Here is a 26,101-nt window from a genome sequence, read left to right on the forward strand (position 1 = left end):
AAACACTTCTGTCCTTGTTTTATCAGTGGTGGCCATCTACGACTACAGCAAGGATAAAGAAGATGAGCTGTCCTTCATGGAGGGGGCCATCATCTATATCATCAAGAAGAACGACGACGGCTGGTTCGAGGGCGTGTGTAACGGCGTGACCGGCCTGTTTCCTGGCAACTATGTGGAGTCCATTATGCACTATGCTGACTGAAGGGACCAGAGCATCAGTCCCATTTCCACAGATATATCAGAAGCAGAATCACTGAATACAGAAGTGCTTTAGGGTGCCATCCTTCCTGACAAATCACAGAGTTAATGATCAGACGGAGAAGAAGAATCTATACCTTTATTTTGTTGTACGGGGGCGGGGTGTAATTGTGAAATATGAGGTAAAGGAGGGCGTGGATTGGATTGGATTGGACCGGTCATGTCTCCAGTGTGATCGGTCGTCTGGTGTGTGTGTATGTGTATGTATATACAACGAGCAGTAGCCTGATGGATGTTTGTAGTGTGTTTTTCTTTTTTTTGTTGTTTTTTTTTTTACAGTGAATGTCAATCAGTCATGAACAGTATCTGATCTAAAAAGTCGATGATGCTACATGTGAAAAATGTACAGGGGTTGGACAATAAAACTGAAACACCTGTCATTTTAGTGTGGGAGGTTTCATGGCTAAATTGGAGCAGCCTGGTGGTCAATCTTCATTAACTGCACATTGCACCAGTAAGAGCAGAGTGTGAAGGTTCAATTAGCAGGGTAAGAGCACAGTTCTGCTCTAAATATTATATTGCACACAACATTATGAGTGACATACCAGAGTTCAAAAGAGGACAAACTGTTGGTGCACGTCTTGCTGGCGCATCTGTGACCAAGACAGCAAGTCTTTGTGATGTATCAAGAGCCACGGTATCCAGGGTAATGTCAGCATACCACCAAGAAGACCCAACCACATCCAACAGGATTAACTGTGGACGCTGTAAGAGGAAGCTGTCTGAAAGGGATGTTCGGGTGCTAACCCGGATTGTATCCAAAAAACATAAAACCACGGCTGCCCAAATCACGGCAGAATTCAATGTGCACCTCAACTCTCCTGTTTCCACCAGGACTGTCCGTCCCCACAATAAATGATTGTGGTCTAAAACCAGGTGTTTCAGTTTCATTGTCCAACCCCTGTAGGTCTATAGTCTCAGCTTTGAAAAAACGGTCCAAACTAACTCCTCCTCGAAACGCTGACACGCTTCTCCAATACTGTAAACACAACAAACAACAACAAGAACACCAAGATCAGAACCAGAACCATGTACTACTGTCGCCAGAGTCTGATTGATTGATTGATTGATTGATTGATTGATTGATTGATTAATTAGTTACTATAATTAAATCCTGAGGCATCCAGTCTGAAATATACTTAAATTGTGACGTAAAGCATGCCTACAAATTTAAGATATGTATTGTAACCTCAACGTTTAATTCCATTTTGCTTCCACTATGCTTTACTATACAGTGGACACTCATTTTTGTTTGTTTTGCTTGTTTGTTTTAGGTTTTTTTTTAAGTCTTAGTTTTAATTTAATTCTGTTTTTTTTTTTTTTTTTTAGGGGGAGTTCAGATACTTGAAGGTAGTTTTGGACGTTTTATATTGCCTCATTTGTACTGAAACATTTGACATTTGATTCCATATAATTTTACTCACTCCCCTCAGCCTAGTATTGTTTGGATGCATATATTGTCGCTGTTGTGCAAAAACCTTGTATCTCCATTTTTGCAGTTGTTCTGGCAGTTGTTCTTTTTTCATTTTTTTTTCTTCTTCAAATTCCGTGATTAATGGACCAAAAAAATGGAAAGCGTTTTTTTTCCCCTAATTTTTATCCCATTTTCTACCAATTTACATGGTCAATTACCCAACCCACTGATTAGGACTCACCCTATCACTAGTTATGTCCCAACACCAGGAGGGTGAAGACTATCACATGCCTCCTCCGACACACACGTGAAGTCAGACTCCACCTCTTTTTGATGCAGCATTGCCGAGTAGCATCACAGCGCTAACAAATGCAGCAACACGGTTTCCTATACAGCAGCTCACAGATGCCTTGTGCTGATCAACATCACCATAGGAGTGATGTGGGGAGAAAGCGCCATCTACTGTACCCATCCAGAGAGAACAATATCAATTGTGCTCTCTCAGGGCTCTGGTAGCTGATGGCAAGCTGCATGAACAGGATTTGAAACGGTGATGATCTGATCATAGTGGCCGCACTTTGCCCGCTGGACCACTCAGAGCCCCCGACTTCCAAATTTTGGAGATACAAGGTTTTTGCATGATTGCAACAATACTTAAATGTGCATTTTTCAATGTTGTCTTAAGATGCCATTGGTGTCTGTTTTTTTTTTTTTAAGTGATTTTTTGCAAGCATTTTTGGAATAATGAAGAAAAAAAAAAAAAAACAGATTACCTGTAGATAGCATAACCGTGTAGACAGTGAAATATACCTTAATCAGTAATGAGATTACAATCTACAGCGCTGTTTATTATAATATACATCAGAAAATAAGAGAAAGAAAAATGGTCATGATGTAATTATACTAAAGATATCATCTCTCATTACCTCCTGAAGTAACAGAAGGATGAATGGAATTGTTTTAGTGACCTGAAACTGGTCTGGGATCACAACTCAGGTTCTCACCTTGTTAGAAAACACCATTTTCTGTTCAATTAAAGAATTATGTCCTTTTTTATTATTAAGTCTTAAAGGGGAACTCCACAGATTTGTAACAATTCCTGTGTTTAAGATGTAAACTTAGACATTCTGAGTGGGGGTTTGGTGTGAAATGGCTAATTATAGAGAAACTTAACAGTTCAGATTTCTTTACTGTGGTGGTGAATAGAAGCAGGGTAATTTGTCCTACATGGCAAAAAATTATATATTGAAAAAATAAAATCCTCCTACAAATAGTCTATATATCTAATATTTCTTATCTTGAGATGAAATTATTAATGTAATTGTATTATAACAATTAATAGCGTATTTCTAACTTCTTTTTACTTGTTTTGAGTGTTTTAATATACCGAATGTGTATACATTTTTAAGCATTCCTTCCAATGGAATAAGACACTTTCAGTAGATTAAATGACTTAAAACAGGGGAAAATAGGTTCAGGATAAATCTAATATTCTCAAAAAATGAGAAAAATTGTTGTTTAAATGCTTTAAATGAGAAAAAAACATTTTCCATTGGATTAAAGCTCATTTAAATGCTTTAAACATTGAACAATATCCTTCCAATGGAATAAGACTTTCAGTAGATTAAATAACTCAAAACAATGGGAAAAGGGTTAAGGATAAGTCTAATATTCTTAAACAATAAGAAATTTACTTTTTTAAATGCTTAAAATGTGCAAAAGTATCTTTTAAATGGAATAAGACACTTTTATTAGATTAAATAACCTAAAACAAGGGGAAAATGTTAAGAATAAGTCTAATATTCTTACAAAATTAGAAATATTAGCTTGTTTAAATGCTTAAAACAAGTAAAAATATATTTCCATTGGAATAAGACACTTTTATTAGATTAAATAACTTCAAACAGGGAAAAAAATGGTTTAGAATAAGTCTAATATTCCTAAAAATTGAGCAATATCAGCTATTTAGACTAGATTTATCTAGTTAGTTGCTAATTAGTTGACAACTAATTTTGCAGTATTAAGCACAAACATCTTTAAAACATGTCCACGACTAAAAGTGCTACAGCCAATTTAGTGACCCAGAAGTGATGATAAACTGTAAAAGTGATGATAAAACTACTTGTAAAATCTCTAAGGCTTTTTGAATCATAACTCAGGGTTGCTAAGGCTCTTGTAAAACTTGTAAAGTTTGGACTCGAAAATCCCGTTTGTGGCTACTAATAAAGCTCCATCTACCCACTTAGAGAGAGCAAGGTCATTTGTGCTCTCTCGGGGCTCCAGCAGCTGATGGCAAGCTGCATGACTAGGATTCAAACCAGCAATCATTTGATCATAGTGGCATTGCTTTAGGCCGCTAGACCACTCATCACCCCGCTCCCCTCCTTTTCAAATAAATTACGAGGGGAACTATTTTGTGTTACAGTGACCCCCTGTATGTGTCCCTGTAAAAATAAGGTGTTTTAGGTATGAGGTATTCACTCATTCATATAAATTTGGTGTAGTAACTATATTTACATATCTGGCTCCCGTTCACCACCACTATGTGCAATTCTAACTGTGCAAGTTTCTCTAGAGCAGAGCATATTTCACACCACGCCCACTTTATTCAATGATTTAAACAACCAGTAGTCTTCCTCTTTAACATCTGCTTCTCTGCTTATCCACGCTTTTAATTAATTTATGCCACACTGTCATTATTTTATGATTTTATTAAATATTTTCATTTTAATTTTGAATTTCTCGACCCCCATCCCTAAGGAATTATCTGCTTTTGCTGTGATCCTGCAGATCAGGACAGGAGCAGCTAATTTCTGCATTATTTTTGCTTTTGAATTTGAATGGAGAGAATCGTCAATGCTTGTCTCTGCCCACAATTTGTATTTATGTTAATTGAGAAAATGATATGTACAGTCTTTTATAATAAATCATTCTCCTGTGTAAAGAAATAAATGTGGATGTGATTAATTGGAAGAGAAATTAAACAGGGGTAACATCATTACATTATCAGGATACAGATATATAGTACCTACAGCTCTGGGAAAAATGAAAAGACCACTTCAGTTTTTCTGAATAAATTTTTCTGATTTTGCTATTTATAGGCATATGTTTAAAAACAATATACTGTTGTTTTATTCTATAACCTACAGACAACATTTCTCCCAAATTCCAAATAAAAATATTGTCATTTAGAGCATTTATTTACAGAAAATGAGAAATGGCTGAAATAACAATAAAAAAAGTTTTCAGACCTCAAATAATGCAAAGAAAACAAGTTCATATTCATAAAGTTTTAAGAGTTTGGTGGAATAATCCTGGTTTTTAATCACAGTTTTAATGCATCTTGGCATCATGTTCTCCTCCACCAGTCTTACACACTGCTTTTGGATAACTTTATGCCTTTACTCCTGGTGCAAAAAAAATAATTCAAGCAGTTCAGTTTGTTTGATGAGGTTTTCAATTTGGTAAAATTAGTGAAACATCATTTTTAAGTGTAATCTGTTTTATTAAATAATTCCAGATGGAAAAACACTGGTTTTTGACTGGTACTGAGTTAAGTTCATATTTCCTTTTATCATTAAAATATTCACAAAGAAACTATTAAACTACAGGGCTCGTTTTAAAAGGTATAAAATACAGGCATTTTGATAGCAGAGACTATATTTTTAAACAAGCCCAATTTAGCAGAAAAACTGGGAACCTGGCAACTCCACCTGCAGGTTCTCTAGTTCCTACTAATTAGATAGAGCTCACCTGATCCTAATCACTAATTAACTAAATGACCAGCCCTAACTAAGGAGAGCTGGGTGTGTTACAGCATAGAAACACAAAACACAAGCAGGAAAACTTCTGCAGAACCAAACTGACCAAACCCAAACTACTTCATATCCTCTAATCTTCAGAAGATCACTCCTGTTTAAAGAATCATCTCAAGGTAGGAAAATGCTGAGTCAGTTGCAGTGTTTGTGGTGATGATAAATGAGTGTGCAGGTGTGTTTCTGTGTAACATTTTAGTACTAATTGTATTATTTATCATTACTTAATATATAAATATTACAGGTGCGTCTCATAAAATCATTGAAAAGTTACTTTATTTCAGTAATTCAGTTCAAAATTTAAAAAAAAAAAAAAAATCATATATTATATAGATGTGTATTTTACGTGTTTATTCCTTAAAAAAATAGAATATTATATAAGACCAATTGGTACTTTTGACAGTGTGGGCAGTGTGCCAAATCCTGCTGGAAAATGAAATCCGCATCTCCATAAAAGTTGTCAGCAGCAGAGGGAAGCATGAAGTGCTGTAAGTTTTTTTTTGGGAAAACAAAACTGCACTGACTTTAGACTTGATAATAAAACACAGTGGATCAACACCAGCAGATGACATGTCTCTCCATACATATGACATTTTTTTTACATTGTAAATTTAATATTGAAGACTATTTATGCTATACAGTCAGCAACACATGCTGAATTCTGTAAACTAAAAGTGTTAAATAAACCAGAATATGTTTTATACTTTAGATTCTTCTAAGTAGCTTATTTATCTTTGAGGACAGATCTGCACACTCTTCGTGAGATTTTAATCTCAGTGTCTTCATGAGGGAGAGTCACCTGAAATAGTTTTCTCAGCGTCTTGAAGGAAGGAGTTTCTGGAGGTGCTGAACAATAGTTGCTGCTTTTCCTTCACGCTGTGAAGCTCCAGCTCATCCCAATTAAATCACCTCAAATCACCATCTCAGTTCATCAGGTTTAGATCAGAGGATTCATGTTGAGGAGTAACCCTTTTTGTTTTTACTATTTCCTACATAATAAATGTGTCCCTTAATTGTTTCATGTATTTAATATTAATCTACAGTGTAGAGAATGAATAACATATAGAAATAAAGAAAAATTTGTATAAGAAGTTTTTTTTTTTTTTGGTGTACTTTTGACTGGTACTGCATATTATATAAAGTCTGTAATATGTTTTTTCTTGTCTTTAAAAAAGACAAGTAATCCAAAATAAACAGGTTATATTACGTTAAAATAGTGTTTATTTTTTTTCCTGAATTTACAATTACTTATGTATCAGATTGTATCTGTATCAGATAAACATTTTAAAGTAACCCTCTCAACCCTGTGTATGATTAGCTGGCTGCTAAACCTTGGATATCCTCACTGCCAAAATTAAATCTTCTTAAATAATAATAAAAAAAGGCTGTGATAAACATAATAATAATAATAATAATACATTTTATTTTTATAGCGCTTTTCAGGATACTCAAAGACGCTTTACATTGCATAAAAAATACAATATGAAAATACATAGTAAAATAATCAACATCATCATCACCAACATCATCAATACCATACAATAGAAATCAAATAGAGCAAAACAATCAAAGCATAAAAGATAGAAAATTTAAATTTAAATTTAAAGAGATTAAAAACAGATGAAGAAAAGGAAAAAAGGAGAGGGACATAGAAATGTTGCATCATGTGTTGAAAGCAGATCTGAAAAGGTGAGTTTTGAGGAGAGATTTAAAAGTGGGAAGATCAGAGCAGTCGCGGAGGTGTTTTGGGAGAGAGTTCCACAGGGAGGGGGCAGCTATGGAAAAAGCTCTGTCGCCCCAGGTCCGGTGCTTGGTTCTACCAATGGACAGTAGATTGGCGTCAGATGATCGAAGTGAACGGGAAGGAGTATGATAATGAAGCAGGTCAGTGAGGTAGGGAGGGGCCTGATTATGGAGAGCTTTGTGAGTAAATAAAAGAATTTTGAATTGAATACGATGAGTGACAGGGAGCCAGTGAAGTTGTTGGAGGACAGGTGTAATGTGGTCGCGGGAGGGAGAACGAGTGAGGAGACGTGCAGCGCAGTTCTGAATATATTGAAGTTTATTTAAGATTTTGTTAGATGTGCCGTAAAGAATGCTATTGCAGTAGTCAATTCTAGATGTAATGAAAGCGTGGATCAGGGTTTCAGCGGAGGAAAAGGAAAGTGATGGACGAAGGCGTGCAATGTTTTTTAGATGAAAAAAAGCAGATTTTGTGATTTGATTTACATGATTGTCAAATGAAAGATTACTGTCAAAAATGACTCCAAGATTACGGATGTTTGAGGAAGGAGACAATGTAGAGTTGTCAATCGTGAGCTGGAAGTTTGTTGTGTTTTTTGTCAGGGATTTCGGACCGATAATAATCATGTCAGATTTATCACAGTTTAATTTGAGAAAGTTGGTTTTCATCCAGGATTTTATTTCAGTGAGGCAATTTGTCAGAACAGAAAGAGATGCAGTAGTGATGGATTTGGTAGAAATCCATTTATGCATTGTATGCATATTCATGGAGCCAGCAAGTTATGTAGTGTATTTTTCGCACTATAAAGTGCACTGGATTATAAAGTGCATTAAGCAACACTAGTAAGGAACAGTGGTGTGGGGGGTTATATTAACTAAAAAAAAAAAACTTTTAAAGTCAAACGAGTGCTGGATGTTAATCTACACAGATTTCTCTAGCGCTTCCGTTTATTTACAGTAAGCTTAGATTTCCAGATTTCCACTAAGGCTGGGTGCAGCAGCATTAGCATCAGCAGCTAACCTCTAGCACTAGCTGTGGTTAGCTTTAGTAAATGTGCAGTTAGCAGCTAATGCTAATGCTGCTACAGCAGTGCTAGGTGGGTTAGCAACAGGGTACAGGCCAGAGACTGTTAAAAAAAAAATGGACGTCGTGTCGCCGTTCCCATTCATTCAATGAAAATGAAGCCAAAATCTTCCGCCATGTTGGCGATCCTGAAACCCGAGTCTGTAGAGCGCAGTAGAGACCAGAGGAGGGAGAAAGACTGTGGAGAGACAGCCTACTCATTTAAATAACCCCGCCCCTGAGGGCTGCCTCGAGGTCACAGGCTGCAGAGCGGAGCTGAGGGTCTGTTATTGGTCCCGCCCATAAGCAGCCCTTTTACAATAACCACACCTTTTTTGAATAGAGCTGAATAACGTTTTAAAAACCGAATTCTGTGGGGATATAAAAATGTAACAATATAAGCAGAGGTTACACTAGCTGCTACATTTAAATAATGGAGATAGAATTACAGTATATTAGAAAAAAATCTTGATTGAAAGTTGTTTGTTTTGCCATTGAAACCTATGGGGAGGGGTGCGGTTACACGGCTTTCTGAAACCGAACAGCAGGGGGCGCACGACCTGTGGTGGCTTCACTTTTGAGAGAGGATGCTCTGTCCAGCTATACACAGTCTATGGTACAGGCCAATAGTACTCACCTCTGGTCGGCGAAAGAGCTAGCGCTTAGTGCAGTTAGCGGCTAATGCTAATACTTCGGGAGAACTAAACCTGAAACTCTTGTATAAAGCTGGACTCCAGCTGAGTGGCTTTACTGCTTTTTAGGAAAATACAGTAAATTAACTATAATTTGAGCAGGTATATAGTATCAGATTACATTTTTTTTTTCAAGCAACTCTCCAATGCTGGAAATAAAAATAAAAAAAACTCAAAAGACATCAAATAACTTAAAAAATATATTTATTATCAATACATAGTTCTTGTGGTTGTAAGGCCTTGGTTGTTACTGAGCACTTGATGCAGAAGTACATTGATAACAACATCCTCCAGTGTACACAAGTCAGCAGTTTGGCCTTGTTGCGGCATGGACGGACCTTCTGGAAACATATATAGATGTGACCGGGTAACCGTTCCACAATCGGACGCACATTATTTCTTTGTATTGACAGCACACAAACTCTCACACCCGCCCCGTGCCATGCCTGGAATTACAACGATGCTGCAGGTTGCCTCCTCCCACACGCGCTTGTAATGCTCGGGCTCTGTGGGTGAGGATGCGTGAGGTACAGTACAGGAACACATAAAGTGACAACAATGTAAATATCGTCTTTCACATCATTCTTTACTGCCTGCAAACCCTCCAAAAAGATACACTTCACCCCAAAATGCTAATATTGCTAACACTCTGCGAAAGCTAACACGATCCAGAAAGCACATTGACTTTTGCATAATGCTAACTGGGCTTAGCTTCAGTTCTTATTGGCAACGTTAGCAGTTTTGGGCGAGATGTTTAAGGCACAGGTGTCTGTTACAGGTTCGAGAGAGCCACGGCACTGCACTATAGCGAGTAGCGTGGTTTAAAAAAAAAAAAAAAAAAAAAAATATATATATATATATAAATCACATTCAAGCTAAAACTGCACAAAGAGTAATAGAATTTGTATTTGGTAGACATTTTATTTTCGTATTAGTCCTTTTATATAATATATATCTTTATTTAGTACTGTTGGAAAGCCTGTTAATTTTTCTTTTTCTTTCCAATTATTGGCCATTTTTCTCCCAATTTAGCTAGCCAATTTTCCCCTATCACTAGTGATGCCACAACACCAGGAGGGTGAAGACTAGATCATGCCTCCTCCGATACATGTGAAGTCAGACTCCGCCTCTTTATGAACTGCTGTTGATGCAGCATTACCGAGTAGCATCACAGCTCGGTTCTTATACATCAGCTCACAGACGCAGCCTTGTGCTGATCGACATCACCGTAGGAGTGATAAGGGAAAAGAGCGCCATCTACTGTACCCACTCAGAGAGAGCATGGGAAACTGTGCTCTCTCAGGGCTCCGGCAGATGATGGTAAGCTGCATGACTAGGATTCAAACCAGCGATCTCCCGATCATAGTGGCAGCGCTTTAGACTGCTGGACCACTCTAAGACCATTTTTCTTTTAGCAGAGCTGAGTACTGACACATTAGCAATCGATTATATTGCAAATAGCAAAATAATAAGCTGTTATTCATTGGCAGAGAGGATCTGGTACATTTGTGGCATGCTGCTCATGCCACAAATGTATGTTCTTTAAAAATATGTCTTAATTTAAAAGAGAAATTAACAGGCTTCCCAACGGTATAAGACGTATTGCTAAAAAGCATTATTACAACAAAGAAATAATAATAATAATAATAATAATCTACCAAACACAAATTTTCTTACTTGTTATGCTGTGATTATTTGGTATCTGAAGTTGCTGCTTTCGCACAGGTTTTGCACTGGAGCAACAAGGCTAATGTAGCTAGCTAACAAGCAATGTAAACTAATGACTCCACCAATTAGCATCAGGAAAAACATAAAACAAACTGAATGAGTTCAGACAAAATACAGAATTTGTCCAGTTTTATAGATAAATTGTTAAAAAAAAAAAGTCATATATTACTTGCATGTTAAAACTTGCATCATCATTGTGCCACTTTTATATGACTTTCATTGGTCTTATATTCGAATATTCTAAATTTCTGAGATATTGATTTTTGGGTTTTCATTGTATGTAAGCCATAATCATCAACATTAAAAGAAATAAACTCTTAAAATAGGGAGGTTTCATGGCTAAATTGGAGCAGCCTGGTGGTCAATCTTCATTAATTGCACATTATTGCACCAGTAAGAGCAGAGTGTGAAGGTTCAATTAGCAGGATAGGAGCACAGTTCTGCTCTAAATATTGCAATGCACACAACATTATGGGTGACATACCAGAGTTCAAAAGAGGACAAATTGTTGGTGCACGTCTTGCTGGAGCATCTGTGACCAAGACAGCAAGTCTTTGTGATGCATCAAGAGTCACGGTATCCAGGGTAATGTCAGCATACCACCAAGAAGGACCAACCACATCCAACAGGATTAACTGTGGACGCTGTAAAAGGAAGCTGTCTGAAAGGGATGTTCGGGTGCTAACCCGGATTGTATGCAAAACACATAAAACCACGGCGGATCAAATCACGGCAGAATTCAATGTGCACCTCAACTCTCCTGTTTCCACCAGAACTGTCCGTCACCACTATAAATTATTGTGCTCTAAAACCAGGTGTTTCAGTTTTATTGTCCAACCCCTGTACATTAGCCTTGTAGCACCAGTGCAAAATTTAAGAAATTAAACATACTATAGACAGAAACACTGCTACAGTGCAGTGGTGTGGCTTTCCAGGACCTGAGTGGGACACCCCTGCTGTAATTGGTGTGTGTGTATTGTAGGGAGCAGGAAGCATCCCAGTTGCCCCCCCATCGTTTTGCCCCCTGGGACAGGGCCCTGCAGAGGAGTAGCTGCCTGAGCTGGTGCTCTGGGTCCGGGATCACTTGTCCCGGATCAGAACCAGTTCTGTTAAGCGGATGAGGGCGTCCCGCTCCGCAGACTGCTGCAGACGACTGATCTGCCGGATCGCCTCTTGGCAGTAACGCTGTGCGAGGTAGTTAGTCTGCTCCACACCATCACTCTGAGAAAGAGACAACTTTTATTGTTATACAGCTCTGGAAAAAAATAAGAGAGCACTTAAAAATGATGTTTCTGATTTTACCAAATTGAAAACCTCTGGAATATAATTAAGAAGACGATGGATGATCACAAACCATCGAATCAAGGTGAACTGCTTGAATTTTTGCACCAGGAGTAAAGGCAAAAAGTTATCCAAAAGCAGTGTGTAAGACTGGTGGAGGAGAACATGATGCCAAGATGAATGAAAATGAACTGTGATTAAAAACCAACCAGGGTTATTCCACCAAATATTGATTTCTGAACTCTTAAAACTTTATGAATATGAACTTGTTTTCTTTGCATTATTTGAGGTCTGAAAGCTCTGCATCTTTTTTGTTATTTCAGCCATTTCTCATTTACTGCAAATAAGTTATCTAAATTACAATATTTTTATTTGGAATTTGGGAGAAATGTTGTCTGTAGTTTATAGAATAAAACTCAAATATACTCCTATAAACAGCTGTATATCAAAATACAGTGAATATAAATAGTACCAAATTATCAGTAAACGTCCAGGGCTTTTAAAGAAGTAAACATTTATATTGGAAAATAAAAAAAAAGGATTATTGTAAAAAACAACAAAAAAAAAGGTCTGGCTGACCCACGTGGCAATGTCTTTATCTCAGCTTAACACTGAATGAATTAGAAGAATAAGGAGATAAATTAGGAAATGTGGGTATACATTATAATTCCACACTGTCATAACTACAAAACTTGTTTTTCTAAAAATCAATTAGTGATTATTAATGAGAGAATAATTCATATTGGTAATACTGGTGATAAAATTTGGATAGTAGTTACTGATTGCAACAGTTATTAATTGTAGATATTAATTCATACTGATTTCTAAAGTAATTGTAGACACTAAATAATAATTTATTATTTAATAATTTATAAAAATAATTTTATTCCGAAATCAATTTAAAGGATATTAAGTTGAGAGTGATTACCTAATAATTAACAGTAGTTCCATCATAATTCGTATGAGGTGCTGAATCATAGTAGTAACATCATTATTTATAATGGATTCAAAATAGCTCATAGTAGTTTCTTATTAATTCATAATACACATGGAATAGTTCATAATACGTACAGCATAATTCAAAGTAGATACTACAAATGTATAGTGTATGCTGAACAACTGATTTTTGAGTAACTACCATGCATAATTTGTAGTAACTAAATAATTTGATAATAAATATTAATGCAAATAATTTAATAAGTCAGCTTATAAAGGGTTAATCAACTTCGTAAATTATAAATGTAATGGTAGTTGCTCCCACCTCCAGGACGTATTGCCAGGCTCGATCAACATCTCCATCTGAACAGAAACGCCTCATAATCATAGAGTGTAATTCAGGAAACTGCAGAGACAGAGAGAGATTGAGAAAGAAGCAGAGGAAGTAATAAAAGCACAGGGTCAGTTCTGTCTTTAAAACAGATGGATGAATTCAGACGTATTATAGCTGTAAAACTCATTACACTGGTACTGAAACGCCGCCAAATTAAACAATAAAGCAGACGTGATCTCATATTAACACTGGTTTCCAGGTGACTGAGTGTATGAGTGTACTGCTGCCACACCTGCTGACAGGCGAACAGAACGGGTCCAGTGGCTAAACCCAGCTTCAGATCTGCAGCCGAGGGCTTGCCCAGGTGATTAGCACAGGAAGTGAAGTCCAGCACGTCATCCACCAGCTGAAAACAAGCAAAAATTGCAATGATTTAGTGTTAAATGTTAATTTTTATATTCTTCCATTTCTAAGTACAGGGGTTGGACAATGAAACTGAAACACCTGGTTTTAGAGCACAATAATTTATTGTGGTGACGGACAGTTCTGGTGTAAACAGGAGAGTTGAGGTGCACATTGAATTCTGCCGTGATTTGATCAGCCGTGGTTTTATGTTTTTTGGATACAATCCGGGTTAGCACCCGAACATCCCTTTCAGACAGCTTCCTCTTACAGCGTCCACAGTTAATCCTGTTGGATGTGGTTGGTCCTTCTTGGTGGTATGCTGAGATTACCCTGGATACTGTGGCTCTTGATACATTTAAAATGACAGGTGTTCAAGTTTCATTGTCCAACCCCTGTATTTAATACAGGTGGTTTCCAATTAGGGATGCATGATATGACAAAAAAATCTCAATATGAGTGAGAGAAATGTACAATACAATAAGTAAACATCTTTTCTTAAATAAATGAACTAAAAAAATGTCATAACTATTATGTGACAGTTGCTATCCCACCCATTCAGCTGCTCATCAGCTGTATATCCACCATCACTGGTGATGCCACAACACCAGGATGGTGAAGATCAGCACACACCTCCTCAGATACATGTAAAGTCAGACTCCGCCTCTTTCTGAACTGCTGCTGATGCAGCATTGCTGAGTAGCACCACAGTGCTAATGCTCAGAAGAAAGCGCAGCGACTTGGTTCTGATACATCAGCTCACAGATGCAGCCTTGTGCTGCTCGACATCACCCTAGGAGTGATGAGGGGAAAGAGCGCCATCTACTGTACCCACCCAGAGAGAGCAAGACCAATTGTGCTCTCTCAGGGCTCCGGCAGCTGATGACAAGCTGCATGACTGGGATTCGAACCAGCAATCTCCAGCTCATATTGGCAGCACTTTAGACTGCTGGACCACTCAGTGCCATATGATAAATTAAAATTTATACGCTGTATTATTAGTATTAGAACGTAGAAGCACTTTAACTTGATCTCAGACCGGTGAACCTGAATCCCTACCTGAAAGGCGATGCCCACGTTTTTTCCGTACTGATACGCGATCTCGTGCACCTCAGGGTCCGAGTTCGCCAGAATTGAAACCTGTAGAATCGAAGACATGAGAACACACAGACATGTTAAGTCTCCGTTCCTCACTACACTGTTCTAATCATGTGACCAAAGAACGTACATACTGCTTTACAGCTGTTGGCGATCAGACTCGCCGTCTTCTTGAAGGTTTTCTCGAGGTAGTGCTTAAATCTCTCGTTTTCATTCTCTTTGGATCCCAGCTGCATGAATTCACCTAAACCACCATCATCATCATCAAAAAGAGACACTGCTGTAATACTGATGAGACTTATCTAGTCATTTAAAAGTATTACTGAAAGCACTCAATACAGCTTTAAAATCCTGTAGCTCACAAAGTATTTAACAGTATTATTTACTCGCATAATCACCCTTGTCACACAAAAACCTTGTATTTCTACAAAATATCAACTTTACAGGAGAAGAAAAAAAATAACATTTAATAGGAGATAATGTAAACATTTCAACAGTCAAAAGTTTGGGCACACCTTCTTACGGTGGCCGAGAAAGCCCAACGCAATTCAAATTGAAAAGCGCTGCAAAAGCACAAAACACATCCATCAAAATTACAACACAGGCGCAGCAAATAGAAAAACGCGCTGCAAATAGAAAAACGCTCTGCAAATAGAACCACAACACAACGGAAGTGAGTCACAACACAACGGAATTTTCCCGGGGGACCTTAAAAGATACTGTACCAGCTAAGCTGCGTCTTCAGTAACGTCTCGGACTTCACTATGTGTACAAAGGACAATAAGTGGCAAACAAGGCGTTTTGTGAAGCAGAACTTTTAATAATATGCACACAATTGTGGTAATCACAGGTAATAAACATAACTTACTTTTCAGAAGCTTGTTTGCCACTTATTGTCCCTTGTATACAGCTGGTACAGCATCTTTTAAGGTCCCCCGGGAAAATTCCATTGTGTTGTGACTCACTTCTGTTGTGTTGTGGTTGTATTTGCAGCGCGTTTTTCTATTTGCTGCGCCTGTGTTGTAATTTTGATGGATGTGTTTTGTGCTTTTGCAGCGCTTTTCAATTTGCACTGCGTTGGGCTTTCTCGGCCACCGTACCTTCTCATTCAGTATTTTTATTTATTTAATTTGTTTCTTACATTATAAATGAATACTAAAGTGATCCAGACTATCAAAGAGCACATGATAAATCATGTAGTAACGTAAAAGTGTTAAACAAACCAAAATACTCTGTGAAGAAGTTTTTAGATACTCTTATCTGGGGAGCTGTTAACTTGCGGTTACTTATCCTGTACAACAGAGGAAACTCTTGCTCTTCCTTTCCTGGATCGGTCCTGATGAGAGCCAGTTTCATCATCATAACATTTTGATGGTCTTCTCAAGTAATTTTTCTTTTTTTTTTGACTGAACTTCATTTCTTAAAGTGTTTTTTCTTTACTTAGTTAAGTAGTTGTTGCTTCTCATAATCTGGATTAGAACATTACTCAAATATTCACTATTCACTGTATACCTGTAACTCTACCTCTTCACTACTTTACTTTAACTGATGCTCTCAAACACTTTATTAAGAGACAAGAAATTCAAGTAATTAACTCTTGATGAGTTCAGCACAGCTGTTAACTGAAAGCCTGAATTCCAGGAGACTCTACCTCCTAAAATTGACTGAGAAAATCCAGCAGAGATGTGCAAAACTGTCTAATCTATGCGAGAGGTGCTACTTTAAAGAATCTAAAATATACTCTATATTCTGGTTTATTTAACACTTTTTTTTGTTAACTAAATAATTCTAGATGTTTTTTTCTTCATAGTTTCGATGACTTTAGTATTAATCTACAATGTGGGGCATTTTAAAATGATAAAACATACATTTAAGGTGTGTCCAAATATTCAATATTTAAGTCACATTTACTTTAACATTTAAAACTAGGCAGATCACTCTGCATCTGGTAGAGTGACTCATGGAACATTATAATCTTTTTTTACACATACTTTTGTGTAAAACAGCAATAAATTGTAACATATGTTTGATTTCATTTGACACTGTTACACTGTACGTCCTTACATTTCAATGGCTATGCGGACATTCTATACCGTGCAGCTCTCAAGTCATTATAGAGCATTTTTGATTATTCAATTCATCATCAAAGTTTCTCACAATTTCCATTTACTCCCAGAATCATTAATGTTCTAAAAAAATTTAATTTCATACCTCGGACCAGGTCCTCTATGACTTGGGACAGCACAGACACCACTGCGTTGTTGCCGATGCGAGCGAGGGCCATCGACGCTGCAGAGAGAATAAAATCTCCAGCCAGGATAGCCTTCAGACAAGCAGAGAGATACACAGTTACTCAGATACTAGAGTTTAATACTTTAATACTTCTGTGGAAGCTGAAGTATCAACTCAAGCTTTTTACTTTTTTTAAGTAAAAGTGTAAAAGTACTGGTTTTAAAACTAAATGTAATGTAAGAGGAAAAAATAAAGCCATTAAACCATAATGACTTAAAATGTTAATGTTGATAATATAATTTGGGGTTTTGCATGTTTCAGCTGCATATATGCTGATTGTAAATGAATGTATTTTAATAGAATGTAAATATATTAAAGTTAAATCTTAGCTGGAGTTTGTCAGGAGCTTTCTTGAGTCTCTGCACGGATCATCTTCATACTAGACTACATACGTCTGCTATGTTCTTGCTGCAGTGTGTGTGTGGGGGGAGGGGCGTGTGCAGGTGTGATGGATAACAGTATAAACCAATAGGGTGTCAGAATGGTATATGTTTAAACTTCTCTACATCCAGTCACAATCAGATTCACTCTATCTGGATGGAGAGATTTATCTGGATAGGGGTTTTATTGAACGATGAGAAGCCGGAATGAAAACGAGCTGAAATGAAATAGGAGTAAAGAGGCTGTTTTTAAAATGTAACGAGTAGAAAATTCAGATAATTGTGTGAAAATGTACAGAGCAGATGTAAAAAGTTGTTTGAAAAATAATTACTCCAGTGAAGTATAGATGACAAAGTATTTTTACTTCAGTACCTGAAACCTCTAAATATGGGCATATCAGAATGTATGTTTTCTTGCTTTCTACGCTCTTGACTCAATTATGTAAGAATTATTTAAGAATTATTTATCCTGTACTACAGTATTATTCACGAGGGCTAGGACAATATATTGATATTGCGATATTTCATACTGTTTTTGTCTGTGATACATTATCGATATGAGGCTTCAAATATGGATATATTAAAAAACAGGAGCTCTAAAATCTCTAAGACTCGCCCCCTAAACAATTTGAGTTACTGATTCATTACTGCATGTGGTGGCACTATAATCAAATGAATAGGGTTAATAAACCTGTGGTAAAGTCAGGGGTGCAACTACATACTTTTTGAGGTGTATGCAAACATACTATCGGCGCCCCCCCCCCCAGCTCCAAAAAAAAAAAAAAAAAAATTTACTCCTTTTTCCCGCCATCCTCCCGTATTAGTATTTTTCCGTATGATATTAAAAATGAAAAAACGTTGTTATTGAGGCGACTGACCGCTGTGTGTTTCTTAACCAATCGTGGTGCCGGTTCAAGAAGAAAGTCCCGCCTTTCAGGAGAAACAGCCAATCAGCTTCCTGGTTTTGAGGCACGCAGAGGAGGGTCAGTGTGGGGAAGCCCCCCCCTCCCTCTGTCGCTGTGAGTTCAGGCAGCTAGTCGGAGCAGCTGACGAAATAACAGATCTGGATATACAGAGATTTTTTTAAAAGAAAGGTAAAGGAACTAGCCATGTACACTGTGATGAGATTATTTCTGATAGCTGTTTAAAAAGACTAAGTTTACCTGTTAAAATCCCTTAGCCCCCTATCGAATACAGATCAGTCATTATGTATATCCAGCAGTGTATTAGACACATCATATCACCACTTACTTCATTAAATGCCTTAAAACAGAGACAGTTCTAGAATATGCAGTAGAATATGCAGGAACAGGGTGTAGAAACACTGATCTAACGTGACTTCTGTTCATTTGTAGTTCATAGAAAGACCACAGTAAGACCTCTTTTCCTGAGTAAATAGAGGGACTGGGGCGGGGCTTCCCTACTAGCCCACTGTGCTCCGCAAAACCAGCAAGCTGATTGGCTGTTTCTCCTAAAAGGCAGAACTTTATCCGTGAACTGGCTCTGTGATTCGCGTTAAGAGATGTTCCATTCACAGCCTGTCTCCTCACTAACAATACAGCTGAGCTGAGTGAAACGATTAGGGGCTACAGGAAGCCCAGGCCAGGCGACGCCCCTGTGTATTATCATACATGAATAAACAGCTCTTACAGAAAATGCCGACTAGAAATAACTTTCCAGCATCGATTTGGCGCCCCCTCTAGTGCAGCGCCCCTATGCGTCGCATACGCTGCATACCCCCTTTTTGCGCCACTGGGTGAAGTATATAGGTCACACACCACTCCTCACGTGGGATCAAACCCGTGTCGTCAGGGTCACAGTCAAATACACTACCACTGCCCAAGCTAGTTGAATTGGGACACAGTCAGGAAAAAATGCCCTTACATGAAGATAGGGAGCCAAAAAACGGGTGGAAAAATAAGAGCGGGTGGAAACTAAAATCATGCCAAGCATGACAGAGAGAGACAGGGGAGGAATGTAAACAAAAGCTTGCCAGAGAAGCATTTTATTTCATTTTTTTTCATTATCGTTCATTATTGTTCAAACTACTTCACAGGCCAGATGTTTTATGCCGCCTACTGCTGACCCCTGATATAGGTTGTTAAATTATATGAAACTGACAACCAATAGAAGGACCAATTTAGGAGTATTTTATTCTCTTTAGTAACACAGATGCTACAAATTATTGTAGAGAATTGTCCTGTAATAACACAACAAATTCTATATATCGCTGTTATTGTAGGCATATGAGATGCCCTGTAATCCCCAATCCTATCATTCACACCTGTGCAATCCTACTCACTTTCCTCTCCCCCCACACTTCGTTGATGGTGGTTTTCCCTCGCCGTGTGTCCGCACCGTCAATGACGTCGTCGTGCACCAGGCTGGCAGTGTGGATCATCTCTGAGATCATGGCTATGGCCCGCTGGCCAGGAAGCAGATCACTGAAACCATACAGAGGGTGTGATATTTGTGATATTCGTATAATAAAAGTCAAATACCTCAAAATAATATAAATAATATAAATATAAATCAGAGAATATTCTCACCTCTCTTGGTTGCTGTGGATGTTGCAGGCTCTGGCCATCAGCACCACGATCATCGGCCGGAAAGCCTTCCCCTTCCCGTCAAAGTAATAATCACACAGTGCTTTCAGCTCCGCTTTAGACACCAGCAGCTCCTAAAACCACAAAATACAGCACAGCACAGTGTTCACTTTTAAGCTATTTTCTTGATCATCCACAATCCTCTAAGTGATTGGCTTGAACACAAGACACAGATGCCATGCTATTCCATGACCTGTAGGGCTGCAACTAATGATTTGGGTATTTTGGTAGTCGACTAATCTGATAATTATTTTTACCATTAGTCGATAAGTCAACAATTATTTCTGAGATGTCCTCCATCTCTAAACGTGATAGCAACAGCTGAACATGAGATTTAAAAGGCTTTTAAATGTCTAGATTAGGCCTGTCACAATAATTGCAATATCGATTTATCGTACAATCGTACAATTTATCGTACAATGTCTTCAGGAGTTTCTTAAAGATAGCGAGAGATTCACCAGAGCAGGAGAAAGACAGAGCTCTTCAAAGAGCACTTACTCTCCTAACACTTCTAACTAACTACCTTCTACTACCAGATCAGGAGAATCTCTCACTATCTTTAATAAACTCCTGAAGACAGAGCTCTTCAAAGAGCACTAACTCTCCTAACACCTCTAACTAACTACCTTCTACTACCAGATCAGGAGAATCTCTCACTATCTTTAATAAACTCCTGAAGACAGAGCTCTTCAAAGAGCACTTACTCTCCTAACACCTCTAACTAACTACCTTCTACTACCAGATCAGGAGAATCTCTCACTATCTTTAATAAACTCCTGAAGACAGAGCTCTTCAAAGAGCACTAACTCTCCTAACACCTCTAACTAACTACCTTCTACTACCAGATCAGGAGAATCTCTCACTATCTTTAATAAACTCCTGAAGACAGAGCTCTTCAAAGAGCACTTACTCTCTTAACACCTCTAACACACTAACTACTTCTAACCTCATTTCCTTCTTCCCCTCCTTCACTTCTCTATCCCCTTATTTCCCTTTGACCTCCTTTAAGCCCTGTCTAAAATGTTTTACCTTTAACTTCTATTACTTTGTACTTCACTATTGTAAGTCGCTTTGGACAAAAGCGTCTGCCAAATGTAAAGTAATGTAATGTAACAATGATAACCATGACATTGTCTATTGTTTGTTCACATATGACAGTAAACAGTATTTTAGCCAGTCATGCTTTAATAACTGTGACTCCATACACACAATGTGGACTAAAGTAGGTGAAGAAATACGTATATATTCCCAAACTAATTATAATAAATGATTCATTCAAAATTTGTTGCCTTTAAAAAGTGTATAATTGCTTTCTTATGCTATTCTGTTATTATTATGTCAGTGGCATTTTAATAGTCTTTTCAAATATTTTCTAAAATATAGTGTATCGCAATCATTTCTGGGACGATATATCGTCAACAAAAAATTCTTATCGCGACAGGCTTAGTCTAGGTGTTTAAAATGGAAATTACTGATATTTACTGTAAAAATGTAATCCGTTGTGTTTGGGCACTTTTGGGGAGACATTGAATGAGACATTTACCCATCTCCCATTGCACTTCTGTCCCCAGCACTTTGTGTAATGCAATACTGTTACAAATTAACGATTAGTCGAAAATTTAAATAATAGACATTGTCGATTATATCAACTAATCGTTACAGCCCTAATGACCAGCCACATCTCCAGACCTATCTCTGATTAATAAATCTTTGGGATGGTGCTATTGAATGTGTTATCAATACTCCCAACGACCTCTACTGTAAAATCTGCAGGAACTGTGTGAGAATATTGGAGCTGCATGGGACGGATTATCATAGAACTCCATTAGGAACCTCTACAACTTTACAATGAGGAGATTTTTGGCATATTGCACTTACTTAATATGTTACACTTCCTTCCTGAATATCTTTGCAATCCAACACTTCCCTCACAGTGCAACTTTTTGAATAACTATTTCTTGCATGATGAGCATAACACACTCCAGAAGCTTAAAAATAAATGTTGTAAAAAATATATATAATAATAAACTAACCAAATATGTTTTTCTTAAGTATTTACTAAATTTGCTCATTTTTCACCACTGCATAATTGAAAAAGCCTAAATGTATTTTATCTTGCTTTAAAGGTCCAATAAACCCTCTGATCTTTGCTGACTTCACCCTCAGCTCAAATTAAAAAAAAGGCTTAAAAATGGTAGGAGTAGTTGTGAAGGAAAGGTACTGGGTGATGTATGGGTTTAGGGGCGGGGCAGGAGGGAGAGCTGATTGGCTGGGCTGCAGCAGCAGCAGTGTGCCTCTAATAGGTATTATTGATTGTCTGATCTGCATACCAAAGTACACAGACACATCACCCTCGCCTATAGCACAGCTGAAGCTAAGAGGGCGCTGCAGAGTCGGAAATTACCAAAATAAAAGCGTTTTTTTTTTTTTTTTTTTTAAAGGTTAGGAAATGTTTATAATAATTGTAAGCAGGACTGGTATATTTTATTACTTTAAACAAACACATTTCAGCTACTAATGTAAAAAATATGGTTTAGGGTTTAGTGGTTCTTTTACAAAGAAGATTTCAAACATATGAATTGAACACTAAACATCCCAATATTATTTGATATAAACTGTTTAGCCTTTTTTGATATAAACCTACCTTTTTAATATCCTCATATAGATTTTTCAGGTCCTTCTGTGCGAGAGAGAAGGGGTCTTTTAGCTTGATGTCACTGTGTATCCTACAGCAGCATATTCTGGGTGTAGTGTAAAGAAACCTGTTTCTGTACCTGAATTACAATAAAACACACAATAACAACAATAAGGCAACAGAATGTCACTGATGTTACTTATTAAACCAGTGTAATAGAGCTTTTATAACAGGTTTATATCACTACTAACCTCGTTAAAGAGTTGAGCTGAGGCCGGACAGTACTGTGTACACGCCTGACTGGAACCAGCGCCTACAAAACACCAAAACAACAAAACTTACTACAGAAAACTCGTCACCGTATGGAGAAAAGTATTGAGACACCTGCTTTATTTATTATTTCTTCTGAAATCTGTTTGAGCTGGGTTCAGCTCCTTTTCAGTACAGCTGACCAGAGAAGGAAGCTGAAGGTCAAACACTAATAAAGGAGGTGACCTTTAGACATGGAATGTGTTAAAAAGCAGCTAGGCCTATTGTCCCACCCATTCAGCTGCTACTCAGCTGTTTATCCCCCTCTCACTAGTGATGCTCCAACACAAGGAGAATGAAGACTAGCACATGCCTCCTCCGATACATGTAAAGTCAAACTCCACCTATGTTTGAACTGCTGCTGATGTAGCATTTCCGAGTAGCATCACAGCACTAACGCTCGAAATAAAAGCGCAGCAACTCGGTTCTGATACATCAGCTCACAGACGCAGCCTTGTGCTGATCCACATCACCCTAGGAGTGATGAGGGGAAAGAGGGCCATCTACTACTGTACCCACCCAGAGAGAGCAAGGCTAATTGTGCTCTCTCAGGGCTCCGGCAGCTGATGGCAAGCTGCATGACTGGGATTCGAACCAGCGATCTCCTGATCATAGTGGCAAAGCTTTACACCACTGGACCTCTAAATGTCTGAATGTTCAAGCAAAAAAATAAGTATATCATACACTAGGTTTAAAAACGTCATGTTTATTTTGAAGCTATTTAACTTATTTTATTTAAGTTCACCTAAAAAAAAAGATATAAATGTTCAGACAGTGCAGGTACCTTAATAAACAGTAGTTTGTTTAAACATGAATAAATACAGGACAGAAATACAAATAAAAAAAAGCAAAGAGAAAAGTGTGTGTAACACAGGCAAGGCAAATTTGTATAATAGTGTTACAGTCAAAAGTTTTAGAACACCCCTATTTTTTTTAGTAGTCTAGGAGCAGTGGTGTATCTTAGCAATGCCTTTATTACTGCAGTTCTTCACTTGTCACAGCTCTAATTCTTCTTGAGATTTAGTCCAGTCATGTTAATCTGAGCTAAAGGCTAAAGCTGCTGTTTTTTCCATGTGGATCAGCCAGACGTGACTCTTCCTGTAGCAGTTTTTTTCTCCAGTTTCCAATAGTCTTTTGAAGCTGTAAGAAACATTACTCACTTCATCTGTAATTTCTCTAAAGACAAGAGGTCTACTTTTAACAGTCTGTTCTACTACTGCTTTACTACAGATAAAAGCTTAGTTTAAACAATATATAATATGTTTTTTGCAACATACTTTTAAAGTGCACATTTTTTAACACTACTAATAACTTTTTTTTTTTAGTTTTAAGTTAATTTGTTTTCTTTTAAGTAAAAAAAAAAAATGTACACTGAAGTTTGAACCATTTTTGCTTTTTGACTGGACCTGCAGAGCTTAAATGACAAAAATAATGGGAAAGAATTGGGGGCGTTCTAAAATTTTGACACACAAGCACACACATTAGAACAATGTTAATATTAATCTTGATACAGCTTTTATATTAAACACAGTGTAAACATAACCTCCTTGTATCTCAGTTAAGGAAAAGTGTCAACTATGAAAATCAATGGTGCATGGAAGAATTATTTACAGGTTTCTAACAGTCAATCTGCAGATCCTATATGTAAAGATGTTCAATCTCCTATAGACCACTTTGCAAATCAAATTAATTTAAATAACTTCCCAGCCCTAATATATATGTAATGTATGTCAGGTCCGGACAACTGAAGACATTATGGCTATAGAAAAACACAAATAAATACTGTAACTGTACTTCCATTAAAAAAAATAATCTCTATCCCTGTAGCTATTCTGAGTGGTCATGTACAGCTCTGTATATTAGTATTATACTGTTGTAGCCTCACCATAAGCATTCCAAATTATTGAATATCTTTATCGCAAAAATATAATTGATATCTGTCCAGTATCATATCAATACTATGGGTATGCAGTAATAAAGTACAAATTCTTTAAATAATTAATTCTATTGTTTGCATTGCACATATTAAAATTAAACAGTGAGAAAATGTTATATGATGTTTATAACTAATATTATTATTATTATTGATATGTTATTATTATTGATATTTTCACTGAAATCAGTACAGTATTTCTGCGCTATATTCCAGTATTCACAGTAAACTCCAGTGCTGACCTGCACGTGATCAGCTCTACAGCTGTTCTGATCTGTTTATTATATTATCAGCATTATAACCCAGTTCTCCCAGTGTCAGTGGAGTGAATGGGAGCAGTGGGAGGGTTCCTGCAGCTCTCTGAATGACCTTCTTACACACTGACAGTGTATGGGTGTGTGTGTAAAGGTGTGAGTGTGTATTTATGGGTAAAACTACAGTTACCGGACACCCGGTTACCTGCTCACACCCCGCCTCAGCGCCGACCCCCGGTCCGCCGCTCCGCGCGCTCCACGCGGCCTGAAGAAACCCGCTTACTGCTCTGCTCCTGCCCCTGCACAGCCTCCACGGCGCCGCCATGCTTCCTCACACACCGGCGCGTCGCGGCAACATCCGCACCCCAGCACGATCCTGCACCCCGAGGACCCATAGAGCGACCAATACAGCGCCTGTCTAAAAATCAAGATAGAAACTCACACCACTGTAATTTTTTTATTTGGGGACGTTTTTTCTTTATTCGTTGGCTTTGGGCATAAGGGAATGGGAATAAGAATGTAAATAAAATAGTAGGAACATATGCACATATAAGTTACATGTTTTTATTTATGACCCACGTGCACACATTGTACTGGACGTACTGAAAAATTAAATAAATAATTAAATAAATACATTACAAATGAGGTATGGAATAATAATAATAATAATAATAATAATAATAATAATAATAATAATAATAATAATGTAACCAGGCGGAAGCCGGGGGTGCAGTATTTGCCACCAAACCGATTTCGGCGCACCCCGCAGTCTCGTAATTGTCAGACCGGGTAACCGTCAGAGGTGGTCACGTGACACAGCTATGACCTAACAAATGCAAAGTCCTATAATTACAGTCACAGAAAATACAAAATAAAAGTAAATAAATTTCTCTATTAAACTAACTTTATTAAATATTATTGAGTCTGA

The 26,101-nt window shown here is 37.5% G+C and overlaps 3 protein-coding genes across 11 annotated transcripts in view; 2 read left to right on the top strand and 1 right to left on the bottom strand.

Moving 5' to 3' along the window:
- abi1a (abl-interactor 1a) overlaps window positions 1-3,553 on the top strand; it is a 114,573-nt gene extending 111,020 nt beyond the window's left edge. For all 8 annotated transcript variants that reach the window (XM_022662713.2, XM_022662716.2, XM_022662718.2 and 5 more), the window contains one exon: window positions 27-3,553. In XM_022662713.2, the coding sequence (XP_022518434.2) occupies window positions 27-202 (176 nt within the window). In that variant the 3' untranslated portion in view covers window positions 203-3,553. The remainder of the gene's footprint in view (window positions 1-26) is intronic.
- pdss1 (prenyl (decaprenyl) diphosphate synthase, subunit 1) lies at window positions 1,001-25,533 on the bottom strand. 2 transcript variants are annotated; one of them, XR_007439445.1, is made up of 12 exons: window positions 25,379-25,533; window positions 22,929-22,990; window positions 22,687-22,816; window positions 19,986-20,116; window positions 19,739-19,880; window positions 16,976-17,087; window positions 14,899-15,008; window positions 14,726-14,806; window positions 13,557-13,670; window positions 13,256-13,336; window positions 11,464-11,934; window positions 1,001-1,069 (listed from the first exon to the last, which is right to left on the bottom strand). XR_007439445.1 is itself a non-coding variant. In XM_049480259.1 (11 exons), the coding sequence occupies exons 1-11, from the start codon at window positions 25,496-25,498 to the stop codon at window positions 11,794-11,796; spliced, it is 1,224 nt and encodes a 407-aa protein (XP_049336216.1). In that variant the 5' UTR covers window positions 25,499-25,533; the 3' UTR covers window positions 9,173-11,793. The 2 variants fall into 2 exon arrangements, 1 of the variants encoding a protein (XP_049336216.1); XM_049480259.1 differs by lacking the exon at window positions 1,001-1,069 and having other exon boundaries at window positions 9,173-11,934.
- LOC103030635 (protein adenylyltransferase SelO) overlaps window positions 5,512-26,101 on the top strand; it is a 35,734-nt gene continuing 15,144 nt past the window's right edge. Inside the window, exon 1 of the mRNA XM_022662697.2 lies at window positions 5,512-5,606. The gene's annotated coding sequence lies outside the window, so the exon portion shown is untranslated. The remainder of the gene's footprint in view (window positions 5,607-26,101) is intronic.

This window comes from Astyanax mexicanus, chromosome 6, assembly GCF_023375975.1.
Source record: "Astyanax mexicanus isolate ESR-SI-001 chromosome 6, AstMex3_surface, whole genome shotgun sequence".
Taxonomy (NCBI): Eukaryota; Metazoa; Chordata; class Actinopteri; order Characiformes; family Acestrorhamphidae; genus Astyanax; species Astyanax mexicanus.

Bases quoted from the DNA above. Each gene is read 5' to 3' on its own strand.
- pdss1 (XM_049480259.1), bottom strand. From the start codon at position 25,498: ATGGCGGCGCCGTGGAGGCTGTGCAGGGGCAGGAGCAGAGCAGTAAGC. The intron at 15,009-16,975 runs GTATGAAATTAA...ATGGTGGTTTAG, and splicing joins CATAGAGGACCTGGTCCGAG to GTGAATTCATGCAGCTGGGA. The intron at 11,935-13,255 runs GTGGGAGCAACT...TCTCTTTCTCAG, and splicing joins CCTGGCAATACGTCCTGGAG to AGTGATGGTGTGGAGCAGAC.